Genomic DNA, 24,159 nt, shown 5'->3' on the forward strand with positions numbered 1-24,159 from the left:
AAGCCTTTACCAGAATTCGAGTGTCTACCATTTGGATTACGCGACGTGTAAGGGGACTATAAGAAGGATGAATGGTGAAGAAATAAAAGTTGCTGTTAATTTGAGGAGGTGTTTTCAAAAATTTGTGCCTCGTTATTCCAGAAATATCAGATAGCATTTTGGAATGAAGGGGACACAAGTGATTTAGGTACTAGCATTTCACTTTGGCATGCAGCTTTAAATCCAGCCCATACTGGTAGGGTGAAAATCCTAGTAGGAGAGTCTAAGAATAGAGGGCATAGGTTTAAGGTGAGAGGGGGGAGATACAAAAAGGTCCAGAGGGGCAATTTTTTCACACAGAGGGTGGTGAGTGTCTGGAACAAGTGCCAGAGGTAGGAGAAGAGGCAGGTACAATTTTGTCTTTTAAAAAACATTTAGTCAGTTACATCGGCAAGATGAGTATAGAGGGATATGGGCCAAATGAGGGCAATTGGGACTAGCTTAGTGGTAAAAACTGAGTGGCATGGACAAGTTGGGCCAAAGGGCATATTTCCATGCTGTAAACCTCTATGACTGTATGGCCGGAATTGAACACGGGTCCGTGGCGCTGTGAGACAGCAGTGCTAACCACTATGCTGCCCATGGTGGCACAGTAGTTAGCACTCATGCCTTAAGAGCTGACACAGAATGTCTTAAATGGAAGGGTTTCCATTGCCATCCAATGACCTGTTTGTTGTCAATAGGGCCTTACCATGACTATGAGTAGAAAAAGACATGAAGTCATGGAGGCACCAATACAGTGTAAATATTCCTAAACCGCAAGATATTTTATGCTTCATCCTTGAATGAAACAAGAATGATTTTCTATATAGTTTGAATTCACTTACTGGTGCCTCAGCATCATCTGTCACCTGCTGGTAATGGCCTGCAAGGCTGTTATAATCCTGGAACTGTTGATAGCATTCGAGACATTTTAACCCATGGCGTATTAATCGCACTGAATCACAGCGCAGCGGCATTGAAGGCTGACCGGAAGCCGGGCTGTCCATCCCAATTACTGTCAAGCTGCCAACTGCTTGCGTAGCGGAAGTTGCAGGCTGGGCAAGGGGATCAGACAGCACCGGAGATGTCACCGGGGTGGTTGAAAACATTTGGTCTGAAGGGATGGGTTTCATCTGTAACTGAGTGCACTGCATAACAGCGCCTTTGCCCTTGTGTTCCCGGGCATGCAAAAGCAAACTGCACTTGTTGAAGAAGACCATCATTTTGGAACAATGGCTGCACATCACCTCGATATGGACACTCCGCCTCTCATAATGCTGTGATAAACTCTTTTCCAAAGCAAACGCGTCGCCACATTCCAAACAGCGATAGCCACGAGCTGGCATGGACACATTACTGTTGGCAGGTGGTTTAAGGTTTGGAGCATAGATTGGCACAGGATTGGTACTGTTTAACAGTTTGTTAAAAGCTTCGACAACAATGTTCTGATTTGAAGTGGGAGATTCGTTATTCTGCGGAGCTGCGTTTTTGACTTGTTGTACCAGTGGCACTGTTACCACCTGAGTGGCAATCTTTTGATGGCTCTGCCGCAAAGTACTGGACCTTGTGGTTGCAGTAGCAGCAACACTGTGTGGAACCAAGTTCAGGCTTGCCAAATGAACAGCTTTTGGCAGGAGACTGGTGCTGGAGGTATTTGGTGAATTCTTTACTGTAGCCTGCTTCCGCTGTACCATGCTAGCAACCTTCATGATGGCAGTGCTGGCATCCTCAGGTGGTGCAGTTATTGTCATGGCTTTCAGGTTGCCGGTGCCATCTACATTTTCAGTTCCTTTGGCAGGTATACTTGACAAAGAGCTGACTGCGTTAGCTAAGTTTCTGGCTGATGTTTGCTTCCTTCCATTTTCCACTGCTGTTGAACTTTGGATCTGCGAAGATGTACTAGTCACAGGGCTAGACCGTAAACTCAACTCCTCAGTAAATGCCATTTCAATTAGCGACTGTTCTGGTGAACTCCTAGACTCGCTCTGTTCGGAGTCTGGCATTATCCTCGTCACAGTCCTGGTAATTTCACCAGAAGACGTTTTAATGGTTTTGATCCTTACTTTTGGAATGGCTGGTGGCGAACCTGTTGCGACATATGGAGATCCTTTGCCACTGTAGTCACTGGACACACTCCTTGGGCTATCAGGCTGTTTGCTTATCATTTTCTTTACTCCGTCCATTGGACTTCTTGGACTTTTTGGTGACTTTGCCATTTTGGGGCTGCCCTTTACCCCGTCCTTCAAAGCCAACATCGATTCTTTAAAATTTTCATTTTGTTCCTCTGGGAAATCTGATGTTTTTTTAGCATTGAGAGCTACCAAAGCAGCCAAGCAAGATGACAGCTTTGAGTGAGCTGATTTTAGACGCTGGCGAGGTGGGACAGAAGAGCACAAGGTCATCTCTGGGACACTGCTGCTCTTTGGCTCCTCCACGTCATTATTGTGCAGGTCACTTGAGGGCTGCAAGCTGTCAAACAAACCTTTGTCAAAGACCTTGTCCTTTTGCTGCGTTTCTTCTGATGCATTTGCTGAGTTTGCCCTTTGCCCCAGGCTGACATCTTTCACTTTACGGTTTCTAATCTCATTTGCTTTCTCCCGTTTTTTGGAGTATTCATCAAACATGCTAAATTCAGTCATAGCTTGTTCAGGCTGTTCCCTTGTATTGTCCACGAGAGAACTCTCTGTAGAAATATACAGGTCTACCGAACCAAGGTAAGGTCTCTCGTCCCGTTTAATGTTACCCATAATGCTAGCATCCTGAATGGCTTCGTCTGGCTCTGGGCTAGAAATAGGACTGAACTGGCTAAAGGCTGGTAGAGTTTCTGACCTTGGTGTGTCAAATTTATCTGAGTAGTTTCTGGAGCTATCTCCGTTGATGAAAGCAGTGACCATTTTGCTGTAGCTATTTCCAAGACTTTGGGCATCAGCAGTAATATCAGAATTTCGAAACCCATTTTGAAGCAGATTCTGGCCAAGTTGATGGCCATCCTTCTCAGTGATGGAATCAAAGGAGTCTTGCCGACTGGTATTCTTCACAATAACGCTCACCACCGGGACGTCAGGTATGGCATGATGCATAGACAGTTCGTCTATACCCATACCTGCTTGCTTCAGATGACTCTCCGCCTCCTCGCTACTCGACTGGATAGCCTCCTTGGCATCGAGGTCTGGGTCAGGAATGTCAAAAGCAGCCAGGAGGTCGTCAAAATCTGGGGTCTTCATGTCACCCATGTTTGGACACTTAGTGAAAGCTGAAAAGGAAGACAGAACACTTTAGTTACAATTGCATTTCACTTGTGAAACAGAGTGGGTGCAAATATCAAATCAACATCCTAGATACATCATGACATAACTAAGCAAAGGTCAACTTAAAGAGAAATTAAATGCTGCTAACACAGGCCTTCCAATTGGTTTCCTGATCTATTGCATGTACAAAACCATCGATATTTTCTTCTCTGGCAATCCACAAATTCAACTTGAGCCGCAAGCATTTTATTGTCCTCAAGGATGGGAATACTGGTCAAACATTACAACATTTGTACTGTCCCATCAGCAAAGGTGGCAACGAGTGTGGGGCAGCATCTACAGAATTCCAAAATGAAACTCCACTGGATGGGCAAGATATGCGACATTAAGGTGCACTACATGCTTGTTAATCATGTAAAAAAAATTACATTTACAGTAATACATCGAGATCAATGCCAGTAATTACAGTTCCAGGAACGTGTGTAGTGTTGCCACTCTCCTGAATAGCTGAAATGCAAACAGCTGGCAAACAGCCTGATTGTAATGAAGCTCTGGCAATGAGTGTAGCTGTTCTTTTTGCAGGAAGAGAACAGAACAAACAAAAGCCCACAAACTTTTCTCTTTCATGCTTTCTCAAAAATGTCATCAAAAGGCAGACACTTCTGAAATGTAAACACTTGGATATTTGAGGCATGCATCCCATGTGGCTGGAACAGTCCCCATCACCAGTCACACAAGCAGAAAGGATTGGTGAAAACTTGCATTTACAAATGCATTTAACTCGTAAAATATAAATGTACCTCGTGTAGTAAAATGCTCTAGTATACTTCCCAAGACCATAATCAGACAGCTATCAGATCCAAAGAAGCAGCTATTAGGGCAAGTGATTAAAAACTTGAGAACAAAAGTAAATGAATAACAAGAAGGCAGGAGGAAATAAGAAAAGGGCCCAGGAGAATCCAGACAGAAGAAATAATGGAAAATGGAAGCACTTGTCTCAGGTCCAGAATGGCAGCCAAAGTGCACATGAACAGGAGAGGCATTACAAAGATGTCCAAAAAAGCTCATGTGTACTAGAAATCTTCATTCATACTTTAGTTACCTCCAGATTTTACAATTCCAACTCACTCTTGGTTGGCCTCCCAAATTCTACCCTTTGCAAATATACGATGATCCAATAATCTGTTTCCCATGTCCCTTTTCATCCAGCAGTCTTGTGCTTGCTGACCTGTACTGGCTCCTAGTTTACCTCCACTCACTTGAAGAAGGAGCAGTCCTTCAAAAGTTCGTGCTATCATATAAGCCTGATGGACTTTAACCTGGTATTGAGTGACTTCTTACTGTGCCTACCCCAGTCCAATGCTGGCATTTCCACATCATGGCTGCTAGTTTAACACTGCCTTGATGCAGAAATTCTCAATCTAGTTCTACAATCCCTCCAACTTCCCCACCAACCATGTCCATTTCGTCCGACAATGCTCCTGTGTGTAATTTACTTGGTTACAGGAAGTGGATAAATGTTGTTGTAAGAGGGATCTACAGTGATACCAATAATTTGGATGAAACACTTCAATGCAATTGATTGAAGAAAGCATCTTCAAGAAAGACATCTCAGTGCCCACACACATATCATAAATGCCCCAAGAAGGGCTCTTCCGTACTCTCACACATATGCAGAAACAATCTTCAGCCGAGACCTCTCCTCACCTTCCTGCGTTCAGACACAGAACCCTGTGGAGAGATCACCGCTTGAATAGAAGTTCAGAGTGCTTCCCCTACCCCTACAACTGAGTAATCGTAACTGTGCAACACAACAGAACTGTAGGCCATGAGTTTTATTCTACACAACCTTCACGTGTAGTAGCATTCTAGCAATCTGTCTCTCAATCAGAAAACATTTCTGAAAATTGTACAAGCTTAAAAAGGAACGCATAATCTTTACATTACAGCAAGAGTTCACTGCATGCCACATGAAGATGGATGGATTAATCAGGTCAGGATGTGGAGATGTCAGCGTTGGACTGGGCTAAACACAGCAAGAAGTCTCACAACACCATGTTAAAGTCCAACAGGTTTATTAGGTAGCAAAACCCACTAGCTTTCGGAGCGCTTGCTTCTTCGTCAGGTAAGGAGCCTGATGAAGGAGCAGCACTCCCAAAGCTAGTGGCTTTTGCTACCAAATAAACCTGTTGGACTTTAACCTGGTGCTGTGAGACTTCTTACTTAATTAGGGCGGCGCAGAGAATATTTCTATTCAGACTCTACAAGTTTCACATGGATGTATTAATCAATAGTACCCTACAATGGAAAAGGGTACAATCTGTACCCATCAAGGATTTCAACACAATGAAATACTGCCAATTTGCTCACTTCAAATAGCATTTACTCTTTAATTATTCGCTCCCTTTTTATTCCACCAACTGAAGCTGTAATGGAAAAGAACTGCAGGTATCCTTGAGTAATGTGGCTGAGATTAGGGACCCAGATCAAATCAGAACTGCATCTTTTAAGTCCAAAATCAATACAGGCTTAAGTTTAAATTTATTTATCAGTGCCACAAATAGGCTTACATTAACAATGCAATGAAGTTACTGTGAAAATCTCCTAGTTGTCATACTCCAGTGCCTGTTCATTTACACTGAGGGCGAATTTAGCATGGCCAATGCATGTCTTTCACACTAGAGTCATAGAGGTTTACAGCATTGAAACAGGCCCTTCGGCCCAACTTGTCCATTACACCCTTTTTTTAAACCCCTAAACTAGTCCCAATTGTCCACGTTTGGCCCATATCCCTCTACACCCATCTTAGCCATGTAACTGTCTAAATGCTTTTTAAAAGACAAAATTATACACACCTCTACTGCTACTTCTAACAGCTTGTTCCAGAAACTCACCACCTTCTGCGTGAAAAAATTGCCTTCTGGTCTCTTTTGTATCTCTCCTTCCTCACCTTAAATCTATGTCCTCCAGTTTTAGATTCCCCTACCTTTGGGAAAAGATATCGACTATCTAGCTGATCTATGCTTCTCATTATTTATAGACCTCTATAAGATCACTCCTCAGCCTCCTACGCTCCAGAGGAAAAAGTCCCAGTCTATCCAGCCTCTCCTTATAACTCAAACCATCAAGTCCTGGTAGCATCCTAGTAAATCTCTTCTGCACTCTTCCTAGTTTAATAATATCCTTTCTATAATAGGCAGGAAACTAGAGCACCTGGAGGGAATCCACGCAGATACAGGGAGAACGTGCAGACTCTGCACAGACAGTGACTCAAGCCAGGAATCGAACCCCGGTCCCTGGTGCTGTGAAGCAGCTATGCTAACCATGATGCCACCGTGCCGCCACTGCATTAAAAAGATCCTAATCTATTTTTGTTAAAACCTCAAATGTCAAAGATAATCAGTGTTTATCTTTTATTTTCAGATATCAAATTAATCAATAGGATTAGAGAGGAAATCACCTGGTAAACGAAAATACTACATACACATCAAAATGAAACTGGCAGTGTGTCTGTTATTCCCTGATAATTAAAGACAGGCTTAAAACAAAATACTAATTGAGGGAGAAAAGGCAATTAGGAACATAGATAAATACACCCATAATTAAATAATTCTGCCTGGAGGAGAAAGAAAAACAGTTACGACTGTGTCAATCGCAGCAAAATATCATGAAGTGCCAACTCGATTTCTCACTGCGGCGAGATGGTCACAGCCAAGCTACGGGCAGGAATTCACTGGAACAGCTTAGTGCATTAATCAGGCATTTGCAATCTCCCACCATCTCATACAACACCTATGCCAAGATTTGCTGGAAAGGTCACTGATGAATCAGGGATCTTGTTGATGGTGCAGCCAATAGCTTATCGCCTTCGTCTAGCCACACAGTTCTTTTTAAGAAGGTGCCTAAACTCTTTGGAGGCAAGTATACTGCATCTTTTGAATTCACCTTGAACCAATAACTTCAATTGCAGTTCTATGAAAACCCTGCAAAAGCAGGATGTTGTCTGCATCTCCTCCTTTTGATGTGGAGATGCCGGCGTTGGACTGGAGTAAACACAGTAAGAAGTCTCACAACACCAGGTTAAAGTCCAAATAAGCCTGTTGGACTTTAACCTGGTGTTGTGAGACTTCTTACTGTGTCTTCCCCTTTTCACAAGAGGTGTTGTAAGAGCACTTAAAGAAACAGGTTTTGCACTTTGGGAACGAGTATATGTGGGCTTTAGAGGATATACAGTGGTTAGCACTGCTGCCTCACAGCGCCAGGAACACAGACTCAATTCCTGGCCTGGTCACTGTCTGTGTGGAGTTGGCATATTCTCCCCATGTCTGTGTGGGTTTCCTCTGGGTGCTCCGGTTTCCTCCCACAGTTATGTGGATTGGCTGTGCTAAATTTTTCCTCAATGTACCCAAACAGGCGGCAGAGTGTGGCGACTAGGGGATTTTCATAGTAATTTCATTGCAGTGTTAATGTTAGCCTACGTGCAACTCTAATTAATAAATAAATATCAAAGACTGAGCCTCCACAGGGTAATGAATTCCAAAGATTTATCAGTTGCTGAGTGAAAACAAAAAAAATCTTCCTCCTCTCAGTCCTAAATGATCTATCCCTGACTCTGAGGAATGCGTCCTCTTAGTTCTAGAAACTCAGCCAAGGGAAAGATCCTTCCTGCATTCCTTTCGAGCTTTGTAAGAAGGTTGTACGTTTCAATAAGATCGTCTCTCATTCTCTGAGTATACAGGCCCATTTTCCTCAATCTCTCATCATAAGTCAATCCCACTATCACAGGAATCAGTCTGATGAATCTTTATTGCACTCCCACTATGACAAGTGCATCCCTCCTTAGACAAGGAGACCAAAACTATACACAATTCCCCAAGTGCAATCTCTTTCCAATTACAATAAGTTTTCCTCTTGCAGTAAGGCCAACTTAATTGCTTGCTATACCTGCCTGTTTGCTTTCAGTAGCTCTAAACAAGGGTACCCAGGTCCCTTTGGACATCAACACTTCCCAATCTCTCACCATTTAACAAATACCTTGCATTTCTGTTTTTCCTACTAAATTGATTAACTTCATATTTTTCACATTATATTCTATCACCTGCCTGTGTCTGTGTGGGTTTCCTCCCAGTGTTTCGGTTTCCTCCCATACTCCAAAGATGTGCAAGTTTGGGTGGCACAGTGGTTAGCACTGCCTCACAGTGCTAAGGGCCCAGGTATGGGACATTGTCTGTGCAGAGTCTGCATGTTCTTCCCGTGTCTGCATGGGTTTCCTTCAGATGCTTCAGTTCCTCCCACAGTCCGAAAGACGTGTTGGTTAGATGCATTGGCCATGCATATTCTCCCTCAATATACCTGAATAGGTGCCAGTGTGCAGCGACTAGGGGATTTTCACAGTAACTTAATTGCAGTATTAATGTAAGTCTATTTGTGACACTAATAAGTAAACTTATAAAACTTAGGTGGAATGACCATGCTGGATTGCCCCTCGGTGTCGTGGGAGATTCGCAGGGTAAATATGTGAGGTTAGAGGTATCGGGCCTGAGTGGGATTGTTGTCAGTGTAGACTCGATGGGCCGAATGGTCTATTTCTGCAATGCATCAATTCTATGATTATCTATTCCATCTGCCATGTTATTGCCCGACTCACTAAATCCCCTTGATGTCTCTCTGCATCTGTTTCACAACTCAGTCTAGTTTTGTGTCATTAGCAAATCTGGAAATATCATATTTGGTTCCCAAATCATTGATATAGATTGCCAACAGCTGGGGCCAAGGCACTGGTCCTTGAGCATCTGATTGGTCACAGCCTGAGAATGACCCATTTATTCCTACTCTGTTTTCTGTACTTTAACCAATTTTCAATCCATGTCAGTACATTACCCCCAATCTCATACACTCTAATTTTGCTTCGTAACCTCTATAGAATCATAGAATTCTACAGTGGAGGAAGCCATTTGGCTGTGGCAGCTGATGCAATTCAAATTAAATTAAATAATAAATTTAAAATTAAAAGCTATTCTCATTAATTTTGCCCATGAAATGAACAGACTGTTGCAAAAACTCATCTGGTTCACTAATATCCTTCAGAGAAGGAGATCTGTTGTCCTTGCCTGGTCTGCCCTACATGTGGCCAGGCCTGCACAGTGTGGCTCACTCTTCGCTGATCTCTAAAATGGCTGAGCAAGCCACTCGGTTGTACCAAACATTATGAAAGGTTTTAATAGAGTGGACACAGAGAAATTTTCCCTTTAGAATCATAGAATCCTACAGTGCATGAGGAAGCCATTCGGCCTATGGAGTCTGCACCGACCACAATCCCACCCAGGCTCTATCCCCATAACCCTATGCATTTATCCTAGCTAGTTCTCCTGACATTAAGGGGCAATTTAGCATGGCCAATCCACATCTTTGGACTGTGGGAGGAAACCGGAGCACCCGGAGGTAACCCATGCAGACAGGTGAATGTGCAAACTCCACACCGATAGTGACCCAAGCCAGGAATCCCTGGCACTGTGAGGCAGCAGTGCTAAGCACTGTGCCACTATTACTTCCCTTGTGGGAAAGGAAACAACCAGAGACCATCAACATAAGATGGAAGGCGATGGCCTAGTGGTATTGTCGCTAGACTGATAATCCAGGAACTCAGCTAATGTTCTGGGGACCCGGGTTCGATTCTCGCCACGGCAGATGGTGGGATTTGAATTCAATTAATAAAAAAAAGCTGGAATAAACAAAACCTGAAATTAAGAACTAACTGATGCCCATGGGGGGGATTTTACAGCCTTGCTCATCGCAAAACCATAAAACCCCGCCTGAGGTCAATGGAACTTTCCATTGTCCACCTCGATTCCCATGACTGACAGGATAGTAGAATTCCGGCACACAAAACCATTGTCGATTGCCGGAAAAACTCATCTGGCTCACTAATGACCTTTAGGGAAGGAAGTCTATTGTCCTTACCTGCTCTGGCCTACATGTGACTCCAGAGTCACAGCTAAATTTTTCCTCAGTGTACCCAAACAGGCGCTGGAGTGTGGTGACTAAGGGATTTTCACAGTAACTTCACTGCAGTGTTAATGTTAGCCTATGTGCAACACTAATTAATGAATAAATATCAAAGACTGAGCCTCCACAGGCTAAAGAATTCCAAAGATTTATCAGTCACTCGGTGAAAAAAAAATCTTCCTCCTCTCAGTCCTAAATGACCTATCCCTGACTCAGACTGCATTCCCTTAGTTCTAGAAACTCAGCCAAGGGAAAGATCCTTCCTGCATTCCTTTTGAGCTTTGTAAGATGTTTGTATGTTTCAATAAGATCGCCTCTCATTCTCTGAGGATATATATGACTCCACACCACAGACTCTCAACCACCCTCTGAACAAGGGCAACTAGGGATGGGCAATAAATGTTGGCCAGCCAGAAAAGCCCATGTCTCATGAATCAATAAAAAAATATAGTGAAGTTAGAAGAAACTTTACAAAATATCAGTGAGGGGATTCACAATCACTCAAACTAACTCCTTTAGAAACCTGCCCACTGAACCAAGGATTAAATGTCTTTGGGCTCCTGACCTGCCTAGATATTCTCTTTTTTGATTCGAAACGTTTCTGATCTATCTTCTTGCATTCTCTGCCCCAAGGCAGGTTCGAGATTTCCCCGAATGATCGAGGATGATTGATTGGACATTTCCAAGCAGCTCTGTCTTGGTACATTATCAGCCTAATTTATACATCAAATTTTGGGTACAATTAATGTATGTTTGCATGATTTATTTTAAAGTAGTTATCGTAATTATTTTGTAGTGTTTAATTTTGAATGCAGCTCTCATTCATCCTTGAGGTGCTTGTGAGATGCCTTGTTGAGCCACCACAGAATGCTAGTCTGAGAGAAGGGGCTTCAGGGTGGTAGATACTTCTTACCCTCTGTTCTGTCCTGCTTTTTCACTGTACAAGGTTCAATATTTCACAATCTTTCTCTTGCTTCTGACATATTTAAAAGGTGCCTGTGACTCAAGTTGCAAACTGTCAAAAAAGGACCCTATGGATGAGCCAACATACAGACCTGTAAGTCTTAACGTTGGGTGTGAAAAAAACTATTTAAGGGGACAGTCTAAGATATCATTTTATACGCATAGGTTCACTGAGATAGCCAAAATCTAGTTCAGTCCCATAGGTCAAATGGTAGTGTATTGGACTGCATTAGAAACTGGCTATCGATAGAAACAACTGGTGATGAATGAAGAGATATCAGAGTGGCAGCTGATTGTTAGGTGTTTGGCACAGGCGTCACTGTTGCGATCAGTTTATAGTTTTAATACGTAATTTGAGGATTGTATCCTATCAAGGAATCTAGGATTTTCAGGCGACAATATGGTTTATATAAAACTAAGGAAAACATTCTAAGGAGACTGAATAAACTGGGATTATTCTCCCTGGAAAGACAGAGGTTGAGGGGTGACCTGATAGAAGTTTATAAAATTATGAAATGCATAGATAAGGTGAAGAGTTGGAAGCTTTTTCCCAGGGCAGAAATGACAATTACAAGGGAACACAAGTTCAAGGTGAAGGGGGAAACATTCAGTGGAGATGTGCAGGGGGAGGATTTTTTTACACAGAGGTTGGTGGGGGCCTGGAATGTATTGCCAAGTGAGGTGGTTGAGGCAGACGCATTAGCAACGTGTAAGACTTCTCTGGATAGACACATGGACAGGCGGGGAGTAGAAGGATACAGGCGGTTGGCCTAGATAGAATAATGTGATCGGCGCAGGCTTGGAGGGCCGAAGGGCCTGTTCCTATGCTGTATTGTTCTTTGTTCTTTGAACTGAAGAGGTGCAATCTGACAACAATGGTTTTAACAAGGGAGGGTGTCGAAAAGCTTGATAACTGAGCAGAGATAGGTGGGTAGTAGAGGTTTGGCTCAACTGAGATTTACAGTTGTGTGTTTGAGACAAAAGAGATATTAGGTGATAGAGAAGTGACAGGTATTGAGCTCATAGTAAGTATGATCGAGAGAAATGAGGCACAGTAGAAAAAATGTGGGTCATGGGAAATTGGAAATGTAGACAAGTAATGATTCATCACTGTGCAAATGTCTAATAGAACAAACTCTTCGGGCAGAGAAGAAGCAGGTGAGTAGATATTGCAAAGTAAAGCAAAGTTTATTTATTAGTCATAAGTAGGCTTACATTAACACTGCAAAGAAGTGAAAATTCCCTAGTCGCCACACTCCAGTGCCTGTTCGGGTACACTGAGGGAGAAGCATGGCCAATGTACCTAACCAACACGCCTTTCAGAGTGTGGGAAGAGACTGGAGCACCTGGAGAAAACCCACGCAGAATGAGGAGAATGCGCAGACTCCGCACAGACAGTGACCCAAGCTGGGAATCGAACCCAGGTCTCTGGGGCTGTGAGGCATCAGTGCTAATCACTGTGCCACCGCGCCACCCAGCATAAGAAAGGATTCTGTTCAATATGTATTCTTCTTGTCTACGTAACATCCTTGTGCATGCCGGACTACAAAAGATCGTGAATGTAGCCCAATCCATCACGCAAACCAGCCTCCCATGCATCGACTCTGTCTACACTTCCCACTGCCTCCACAAAGCATCCCGCATAATTAAGCATCCCACACACCCTAGACATTCTCTCTTCCATCTTCTTTCAATGGGAAAAAGATACAAAAGTCTGATGTCACGTGCCCTGCTACTGTCAGATTTTTGAATGGGCTTACCTCACATTAAGTTGACCTTTCGCTATACCCTAGCTATGGCTGTAACACTACATTCTGCACTCTCTCGTTTCCTTCTCTATGAGTGGTATGCTCTGTCTGTTTAGCACGCAAGAAACAAAACTTTTCACTGCATACTAATACATGTGACAATAATAAATCAAGTCAAATAAATTGAGGGTTTCTGAACAACAGCTTATGATTTAATTTTTCTAAGGGTAAGGGGAAGGTAGGTCCAAGTCTACCTCAACTGGAATGCATGCTACTGGCATTATCCTGAACTATATGCTAGAGTCCACCTACATAAACCTGCTTCCTGCCAAATTATATAATAAATGGAAATAATGTTGCACTGACACTGATGACAGATTATGATGTGGAGATGCCGGCGTTGGACTGGGGCAAACACAGTAAGAAGTGTCACAACACCAGGTTAAAGTCCAACCTTTAAAGTTGGACTTTAACCTGGTGGAGTGAGACTTCTTACTGATGAAAGATCACAGACCTGAAAGATTAAATCTGTTTCTCTGCCCACAGTTGCTGCCAGACCTGCAGTTCTACCTGGCTTTGATGATGATACATCTGTCATACAGGTTCTGGTCTTCTGCTTTTAAAAATGGCATTACAATATTGGGGCAGAGTCCAAGGGAGAGCTAGGGATTTATCACAGAATTCCGCCAGTGCAGAAGGACGCCATTTGGCCCATTGAATCTGCACCGATCACAACTTTAATCACATAATTGGTAGAATAGAGTCGTAGAGAGAGCCTAGCTGATTGAGGGATTTTGTCTGTTCAAGAAAATGAAATAAGGAGCAATTTTAGCACAGTGACACAGTGGTTAGCACTATTGCCTCAGCGTCAGGGACCTGGGTTTGATACCTGGCTTGGCTCACTGTCTGCGTGGAACAAAAAACAAATAAAATTACAGCACAGCAACAGGCCCCTGAAGCCTACACCAACCATGCTATCCGACTTAACTAAAACCCCCTACCCTTCCGGGGACCGTATCCCTCCATTCCCATCCTATTCACGTATTTGTCAAGCTGCCCCTTAAAAGTTACTACCTTATCCGCTTCCACTACCTCCCCCGGCAACTTGTTCCAGGCACACACTACTCTCTGTGTAAAAAAATCTGCCTCTTATATCTGTTTTGAACCTTGTCCCTCGCACCTTAAACCTGTGCCCCCTAGTAATTGACTCTTCCACCCTGGGAAAAAGCTTCTGACTATCCACTCTGTCCATGCCTCTCATAATCTTGTAGACCTCTATCAGGTCACCCCTCAACTTCTGTCGTTCCAGTGAGAACAAACCTAGTTTCTCCAACCTCTCCTCATAGCTGATGCCCTCTATACCAGGCAATATTCTGTTAAATCTTTTCTATACCTTCTTCAAAGCCTCCACATCCTTCTGGTAGTGTGGTGATCAGAATTGAACACTATTCCAAATGCGTCCTAACTAAGGTTCTATAAAGCTGCAACATAACTTGCCAATTTTTAAACTCAGTACCCTGGCCTATAAAGACAAGCATGCCGTATGCCTTCTTGACTACCTTCTCCACTTGTGTTGCCACTTTCAGTGACCTGTGTACCTGCACACCCAGCTCCCTTTGCCTATCAATACTCTTAAGGGTTCTGCCATTTAATGCATATTTTCTATTTGTATTAGACCTTCCAAAATGCATTACCTCACGTGTCCAGATTAACCTCCATCTGCCACCTCTCCGCCCAAGTCTCCAACTAATCTGGATCCTCTGATGGTCCTCATCTCTATCCACAAATCCACCAACCTCTGTGTTGTCCGCAAACTTACTAATCAAACCAGTTACATTTTCTTCCAAATCGTTAATATATATTACAAACAGCAAGGGTCCCAGTATTGATTCCTGAGGAATGCCACTTGTCCATTCAGAAATGCACCCTTCCACTGCTACACTCTGTTTTCTTTGACCGAGCCAATTTTGTATCCACCTTGCCAGCTCACCTCTGATCCCATACGACCTCAGCTTCTGCACCAGTCTGCCATGAGGGACCTTGTCAAAGGACTTACTGAAGTCCATGCAGACAACATCCATGGCCCTATTCTCAATCATCTGTCACTTCCTCGGAAAACTCAATCAAGTTAGTGAGACATGACCTCCCCTTCACAAAACCGTGTTGCCTCTCACTGATACGTTCACTTATTTCCAAGTGGGAATAAATGCTGTCTCAAAGACTCCTCTCCAATAATCTCCCTACCACTAATGTAAGGCTCATTGGCCTGTAATAAGCTGGATCATTCTTACCATCCATCTTAAACAAAGGAACAATATTGGCTGTTCTCCAATCCTCTGTGATGTCCCCTGTAGCCAGTGAGGATACAAAGATTTCTCTCAAGGCCCCAGCAATTTTCTCCCTTGCCTCTCTCGGTATTCTGGGGTATATCTTATCAGGCCCTGGGATTTGTCTACCCCAATGTTTCTCAAGAACCCCAATACCTCCTCCTTTTTGATCTCAACATGACTCAAATTATCTGCAGTTTACACGTTCTCCTTGTGTCTCAGTGGGTTTCCTCCGGGTGCTCCAGTTTCCACCCACAGTCCAAAGATGTGCAGATTAGGTTGATTGGCCATGCCAAATTGACCCTAGTGTCAGGGAGATTAGCAGGGTAAGTATATGGGTTATGGGAACAGGGCCTAGGTGGGATTGTGGTCAGTGCAGACTCGATGGGCCAAATGGCTTCTTTTTGCATTATAGGAATTCTATGATTCTATGTAGGGATTCTACAGAAGTCAAGAGCAAGAGGATCTACTCCAGCAATGGGTGATAAACATGCAGGACTATCAGAAAGGAGTTGGAAGATAAAGCCAATGGGTTTCAAAGGAAAGCTGAGTAAATTCCAATGAGAATATGTGCCTCAGGTTTATTAGATTTATAAATATATTAATATTTTTAAATAATTGACTTGCATTTATAGAGTGCTGTCTAACACTGCAGGACATCCCAAAGCTCTTTTCAACCAACAAAGTGCTTTTGAAGTGTAATCACCGTGATTATGTGTTTTTTCAAGTTTATTTATTAGTGTCACAAGTAGGCTGACGTTAACACTGCAATGAAGTTACTGTGACTTACTGTGAAAAATCCCCTAGTCGCCACTGTCCAGTGCTCATTCAGATACAGTGAGGGAGAATTTAGCACGGCCAATGCACCTAACCAGCATGTCTTTGGACTGTGGGAGGAAACCCATGCAGACACAATGTACAGACTTTACACAGACAGTGACCCAAGCTGGGAATCGAACCCAGATCCCTGGTGCTGAGAGACAGCAGTGCTAACTACTGTGTCACCATGCTGTGGGAAATGGATAACCAACTTGATACAGCAAGCTCCAACATACAGTGATGTGATAGCGACCAGATAATCTGTTTCTGCAAAACTGGTTGGGGGATAAACATTGGCCAGCACATCTGGCTTTTCTTTGCAACCGTACTGTGGAATCTTTTATGTTCACTAGAGAGGGCAGCAGACAAGACCTTAGTTTAACCTCTCACTCGAAAGCCTGACAGTGGAGTAGTACAACAACATGTCAGCCTTGATTTTTGTGCTCAACTCCTGGTGTGGGACTAGAACCCAAATGATACTGACTCAAAGATCCACCATAGCTGATAGGCTCATTGCTATCCCACCTACCTGAAAGTAATTTGAGATTCTACACACAAGGATCTCCCCGTCTGAGACAGCGTGTCAGCTCTCCATCTCTATGCTGATTCAGTGTTTTGAGGCAAGGCATGCTTTCCTCCCAAGAGTTAAGGCACAGTGAATAAATTATGAAATCAGTAGAGTCAAGTCCTGCTTTACAGACATAAAATGTTGTGGCACAGTCAGTGGATGTTTTGTTAAAAGGCGTCACGCTCTCAAAAAGAACACTTGATCATTCATTGACTGGCATCCCAACTGCACAATGTGCAACAGTCCTACAAACTGCCTGATAAACAAAATTCTCAACCACTTCACTATTGGCTCCGACACTGCTTTGGATCTAACTATCTACAGATGGCTTGGCAATATATTTTCGACTTTATCGTAACACATTATCTGCTGCAACTGAGTACTCTGGTGAGGGGAAGCTGAGGGTTGTGAGGGGGGGGGGGGGGTGAAATTTGTTTCTAAAAAATGATTCTAGCGCTCAGCTGAGAGGACAAAGCACGGGGCAACAGAAATATGATTGGACTCTTGCGGCTGACCCCAAGAATGTTGGCAAGCTATTGAAATTTTGGTTTGGCAGCCACACCATTTCAGAAACCATTATTTCAAAACTTCATCTGAGTTTGGTAATAACTTAAACAAATTCCGCTCATCTGGACTCACTGGATGAACTCAGCATTTTGTTAACACGGAGTCCATTCTCATTAAAGATTGGTACGGCAGTACTGAAACTCAACAGGGTCAATCTCAGCAACAAATTGCCCAGTGATGAAAAGCAGTCTTTGACGCCTGGAGTAAGAAGCAGTTTTCATGATTTTTTTTTGCTAGTTCACAGACGGGGTTTACTTGCCTCAGACAAATGAACAGGCCGCAGAATGAAGCTTTGGAATATTGTCCCTTGAAGAGTTTAACGACACATGGAGATACTTTCTTCAGATGCTGGGCATTTTAATTTCCTGAGTAAAACTAAATTATGATCCAATTTTAGTCATTTCCTGTAGATGTGGTTTTCGGGCTGTCCTATCCCAATGTCAATTGTTAAGGATGCATTCATTGTCAGTCACTTTTTACACGGGTGTTTATTTCATTCAGACTGGGGGAGAAGAAGAGGAAGAAAGAAGAAGAAAGAAGAAGAAAGAAGAAGAAAGAAGAAGAAAGAAGAAGAAAGAAGACGACAAAGACATTTATAAACTGTCCTTGTGTGTCCTCGTGGCTAATCCCGGCTGCCTACCTTACAGCAACAACAGGGTTATTGAGCCATGAAAACCAGCACCTACAGGTTGTGGGATGAGGGATTCTGGGTTTAACAAGGGCTCAGCACTCAAATCAGCCTGCTTGGATCCAATTGAATGAATATCTGCGTAAAAGTAGCTTAAAATAGATAAGACAATCCACACTTGATGCTCTTCGAGTGAGGAACTTAAAAATCACAGAAATTAAACTTTACAATATCAGATGTTAAACTTTGGCCCAGTAAACAAAGTCAGAAAATATTCACAGATTGAATGGATCTGATAAATGTTTTCATAAAGAATGATGTGCATTCATAAAGTGCTTTTCACAATCTTAAGACAGTGCAAAGTGCTTTTTCTCATTCAGTGCTGAACCTGCATCATCAACAACAATTCCATCAATATCCTATCCCCGTAACTGCATGCATTTACCCTGCTAATCCTCCTGACACTAAGGGGCAATTTATTATGCTTAATCAACCTAACCTGCACATCTTCGGACTGTGGGAGGAAACCGGAGCACCTGGAGGAAACCCACGCAGACACAGAAAGAAGGTGAAATCTCCACACAGAGTCACCCAAGATCGGAATTGAACCCAGGTCCCTGGCACTGCAAGGCAGCAGTGCTAACCACTTGCACCACCATACCACAGCCAAAGAATGCATTTTGAAGGGCATTCACATTTGTAATATAGAAGTGTAGAGACTCATTTTTCCACGTACACTTCTTCCATAAAACCGGATATCACAGGATGTTCTCCAGTTGAAATTCCCACAGGAGCCATGAAGTAGGCTGCAACAACTGCAAAATAAGCCTTAAAGAAACAATGGACAGAGTATTATTGGCCCATCATGTTCAGAAGTTGCTGCACTCAGTAATATGGGACAAAAGTTTTTCAGGCAGCAATGCAAATGTCTTGAACATGAATCACAATACTATTAACACACTGACAAGAGAGCAATCCCTGCTGATCATCCCCAGCTGCAATAGGATAGCCTGCCTGAAAAGACTCACTTACTGGACCTAATCCAGACAGTGATGTCTGGATTAATTGTTTCTTCGAAATGAACAAGTTTAATGCACTGGGGCCATTTTAAATCCCAAGTCTCCTTCCACCCTGGAACAACAAGAGCAGCAGAGCTAAAAATTAGTTGTTCTTTTGAAAGACAGCCTCTGCCTTGAAAATTAAATGAAGGATGGGAAAAGTTTTGGCTGTTCCAGTGTTATTTCTTTAAATCAGTGAAACCGGGATAACTTGTGAAACACTTTCGTCAGCGCTCTGGTAACAACAAGAACGCACTTGTTTAGAAAACCTCAAGTCTAATCTCTAGCCAACATAGCTTTCAACTGACGAACTTAATTTGAAAATAAAATAATACAGGAAAAGCTTCTGCTACCAACTTCATAAAGATGGCATGGTGACATAGTGGTTAGCACTGCTACCTCACAGTGCCAGGGACCTGGGGTTTGATTCCCAGCTTGGGTCACTGTCTGTGTGGAGTGTGCACGTTCTCCCCATATCTATGTGGGTTTCCTCCGATTTCCTCCCACAATCCAAAAGACATGCTGGTTAGGATGCATTGGCCATGCTAAATTCTCCCTCAGTGTACCCGAACAGGTGGCGGAGTGTGGCGACCAGGGGATTTTCACAATAACTTCATTGCAATGTTAATGGAAGCCTACTTGTAACTAATAAAATAAATTTTAAACTTTATTTAAAAAGCAGATAATTAACTAACAGTATGTGGAAGTTGTACAAGACATTGGTAAGGCTTGGAATACTGTGTGCAATTCTGGTCACCCGATTATAGAAAGGATACTATTAAACAAGAAAGAATGCAGAAAAGATTTAATAGGATGCTACCAGGACTTGATGTAGTGAGTTATAAGGAGAGGCTGAATAAACTAGGACTCTTTTCTCTGGGGCATAGGAGGCTGAGGGGTGACCTTATAGAGGTCTATAAAATAATGAGGGGCACAGGCAAAGAAGATAGTCAATATCTTTTCCCAAAGGTAGGGGAGTCTAAAACTAGAGGACATAGGTTTAAGGTGAGCAGGAAGAGATACAAAAGTGCCCAGAGGGGCAATTTTTTCACACAGAGGGTGGTGAGTGTCTGGAACAAGCTGCCAGAGGTAGCAGTAAAGGCAGATACAATTTTATCTTTTAAAAAGCATTTGGATAGTTACATGGGTACGATGGGTATAGAGGGACATGGGCCAAATGTGGGCAATTGGGATTAGCTTAGGGGTTTTAAAAAAAGGGTCGCATGGACAAGTTGGGCTGAAGGACCTGTTTCCAAGCTATAAATCTCTGATCCTATAACAGTATGTAAAAAGATCTTCCGGTGGGTTTGCAAATCTCGGGACAATAATTACGACAATTAATACAACTTATCAAAGAGGTAAAATAGCTGTGTGAAATTTTTTTTCTGATGATTTAGCAAGAAGGGATGTAACAGCAAAAATTGAAACAGACCATTTTTGTAGTTGAGGGGCCTGGAATAAGAAAACAGATTGAAAATTAAATTGGAGAGGAACTATATTTTTTAAAACAGGGAATTGGGAGACTGTAGAATGTTAAACGCCTCTTCCATTCATCTTTACGAATCTTAGAATCCCTTCAGCGCAGAAGGGGGGCCATTCAGCCCATCAAGTCTGCACCAACTCTCCGAAACAGCATCTCACCGAGGCCCACTCCCTCTGCTCTAACTGCATGCATTTACCCAGATAATTTCCTTTAACTACACATCTTGGGACACTAACAGGCAATTTAGCATGGCCAATCCACCTAACCTGAACATCTTTGGATTGTGGGAGGAAACTGGAGAACCCGGAGAAAACCCATGTAGGCAGTCTTGCGAAACTCCACACAAACAGTCACCCAAGGTTAAATTGAACCTGGGTCCCTGGTGCTGTGAGGCAGCAGTGCTAACCATTGTGTCACCGTGCTGTCTCTAATGTACTATCACCGTAAGTGTTACAACCTGGTAAGACTACCTACCAGGAAGGGTGAGCTGACCTCTCTCTTTGTCCCATTCTGGGGTTGGTTATAAGTGTTTGAATTTAAAAAAAATGATACTGCCAATTCAAAACTTAATTAACTTGATGTAAGAATTAAGCTAGCCAGGCTTTTGAGTTAACAAGTATGTAGTTAAAAAACCTACTTGGGTGAAGATACTGAAACTATCAATAAAAATGTTTAAAATGTAGGAATATGTCCAACTTGCCACTGATGCAAAAAACATATGCACAACTTCCCCAGGCATGGACAAAAGAAATAAAACTTTACAGAGTATCAGATGTTAAAACTCGGCCCAGTAAAAAAAAGTCAGAAAAATTATTCACGTTGTCCAAATGCCCATTCACAGCTCAGCAATCACTTTCCACAGTGCTTGCTGCTCTGCTTTCTCAATCTGCAGCCATGGCTGGTTGATCCTCTTTTCTCTTATCCCATGTGCTTGCACACTTGCCATCCCCCCTTTGATTTGCAGCAATGAGATCTTCTGGTGGGTTTGCAAACCACAAATCAGGCTCTGCTTTATTAGAGAAGTTACAGAAAGTGGGGGAAGTGTTCTATTGTCCCTACAGTTCCATCAGTCCTTTGGTCCAAAACCCAGCACATATTTTATACCCAAGAGCTGGGCCATGTTACCTTTCCCTCATTTTAGTCTTAGCCAATGACTCTGAGAGCTCTTTGTAGACTTGGAGAATGGGGCTCAGAGAACGGCATTCTCCGTTGGCCTCAGGCAGGATCATATGAACCTTGGGCTGATGTGCTGGTAAAATTCCACCCTCTGTCTCCATAAAGCAACTTATAGTCTTAAACTTAGCACCTGCTTTGGGCTGGTCTCCTTTGTTTAGCACAAGATACTCTTTACTAAAAGGTTCTAAAAAGACAGATGCCATTCTAAATTAATAGTCTAATTAGCATATCTTTGTAATAGTATTCAAAGTAGAGATTAAATTAAGAAAAGGTTTACATTTTTTTTAAGTTTTAAAATTTATTCATTAGTGTCACAAGTAGGCTTACGTTAACACTGCAATGAAGTTACTGTGAAAATCCCCTAGTTGCCACACTCCAGCACCTGTTCAGGTACACTGAGGGAGAATTTAGCATGGCCACTGTCTTTCAGACTGTGGGCATGCTAAACCTGCATGTCTTTCAGACTGTGGGAAGAACTATGCAAACACAGGGAGAAAGTGTAGGCTCCACACAGATAGTAACCCAAGATGGGAATTGAACCTGGGTCCCTGGCGCTGTGAGGTAGCAGTGCTAACTACTGTGCCACCCCTACAGGTCTGGAAGGGTCAATGAATAGAGGATAAGTGGGATATGGCAAATGTGCAAGCACATGGGATAAGGACTGCTCCACTTATAGAAGGACAATTCCAACCTCGACTGATTATGGCAAATAACTTGCTTACATATCAAAATTTCTACAGCGGCTTTCAAGAGATGTGTAATGTATTTCAGAATAAGAAATAAGATGCAATAGACCCTGGAACATACCAAACTGCATTCCTTATAATCTTAAGAAGATATCGTCTGTTAATTTCACCCCACCTCCCACTTTGAGTGATCAACTTTCACCCATTTCGCTGATCAAGAATGAATTTCCGAACCTCACGCCCCCAATCTTTAACTATTGTTTCCTTTCCGTATTTCAACTGTGTTGCAAACAATGCTTGTAAATCAACGTCACTGAAATTGCCCCATGTATGATTTCGCCAATACAGCAAAAAGCCCTGCCTCAAAAGATGGACCCAATTAAACTAACCTACATCTTCCACTGTGTCTCCTTACTGAAGGCCCATTAAATTAGCAAATATTTATTCACAGCTGCTGCTTTCCAAGCCTCTGGAGAGTTGTGGGAGAAAAGTATATTTTAATTTCTCCCTTGCCCACACAAATTTTGAGAGTAATGGAAACAGCATTATGATGGTAACAGCTGATATAACTGCTGGATTGTGGCCTAAGCACAAGCATATGGACTTAAGGTGATTGGAGTCCTTGTTTCTTTTCAGGAGAGTTAAACGTGAAAATATAATTGGAGCATCTGAACTCCAGGAAGCTTCCAAAAGAAAAAGTATTATCAAAATCAGTTGCTTTACCCATGTTGATGGAGGCAGAAGTTAGCTGAATGAAGGCTTGTTTGGCGTCTCTTTCCTCTGAATGCTGCCTGCAGAGAGGAATCTGAAACGCAGCATTATTGGACCAGGATTTGTGTGAACTATGGCACCTTATGCAGCCAGAGGTGGGGTTACAGTCAGTGGGGCCCTGCGGTCACCTTCATTTCTGGCTCCCACACCCTCCAACCACATGTTCCTCCCTCATCCCATAGACTGCAAAGGTGAAAGCAACAAAATGAGGGTGAATGTGCACTGTACAATACTTAAACCTTTTGGGGCGGCGTGGTAGCACAGTGGTTAACACTGCTGCCTCACAGCACTAGGGACCCATGTTCAAATCCAGCTTTGGGTCACTGTCTCTATGGAGTCTGCATGTTCTCCCCATGTCTGCGTGGATTTCCTCCAGGTGCTCTGGTTTTCTCCCACAGTCTGAAAGACGTGCTGATTAGGCGCAATAGCCATGCTAAATTCTCCCTCTGTACCCAAACAGGCGCCGGGGTGTGGCAACTAGGGATTTTCACAATGAAGAAATGATCTTAATTTTAATAAAATGTCTGAAAGACCGGGTGTTTGCACAATTAGCTTCAATTCAAGCTCTGCGAAAATTGAAATGATCTTTTAACTATGAAGCTGTGATTCTGAATTTTAAACAATACTCACTCTGCTCTTCTCCCCTCACAAACTCAAACTCTGCATCCCTGTGAACCTCCAGCCCCATCACAAACTCCTCCCCTCCCGCTCCAAAAATGCAACCTGGCTCACACACAGTATCCCTCTCTACAAGTCAGCAACCCTGGCTAAGACCCTCATGCACTCTCCTCCCCCACGCCCTCACACTCTTCCCCCCACTCCCTCAGTCTCTCCAACCCGTCTCGCTCTCCTAATCATATACACTTTGCTCGCCTGGAGGCTTCATAGCATCCAAAGATGTGCGGGTTAGGTGGATTGGCCATGCTAAATTAACCTTAGTGCCAGGGGGATTAGCAGGGTAAATATGTGGGGTTACGGGAATAGGGCTTGAGTGGGATTGTGGTTGGTGCAGACTCAATGAGCTGAATGGCCTCCTTCTGCATTGTGGGGATTCTATGATCATCTCCTTGTGGCTAAGGCTCGACATGGGG

At 43.0% G+C, this 24,159-nt stretch overlaps 1 protein-coding gene across 1 annotated transcript in view; it reads right to left on the minus strand.

The window, feature by feature from the left end:
• Window positions 1-24,159, minus strand: part of znf592 (zinc finger protein 592) — a 121,310-nt gene that overhangs the window by 57,214 nt on the left and 39,937 nt on the right. Inside the window, exon 2 of the mRNA XM_080216289.1 lies at window positions 867-3,274. Within this exon, the coding sequence (XP_080072415.1) occupies window positions 867-3,254 (2,388 nt within the window). The 5' untranslated portion in view covers window positions 3,255-3,274. The remainder of the gene's footprint in view (window positions 1-866; window positions 3,275-24,159) is intronic.

The sequence above is a fragment of the Carcharhinus amblyrhynchos genome, chromosome 32, assembly GCF_965287045.1.
Source record: "Carcharhinus amblyrhynchos chromosome 32, sCarAmb.v2.hapA, whole genome shotgun sequence".
Taxonomy (NCBI): Eukaryota; Metazoa; Chordata; class Chondrichthyes; order Carcharhiniformes; family Carcharhinidae; genus Carcharhinus; species Carcharhinus amblyrhynchos.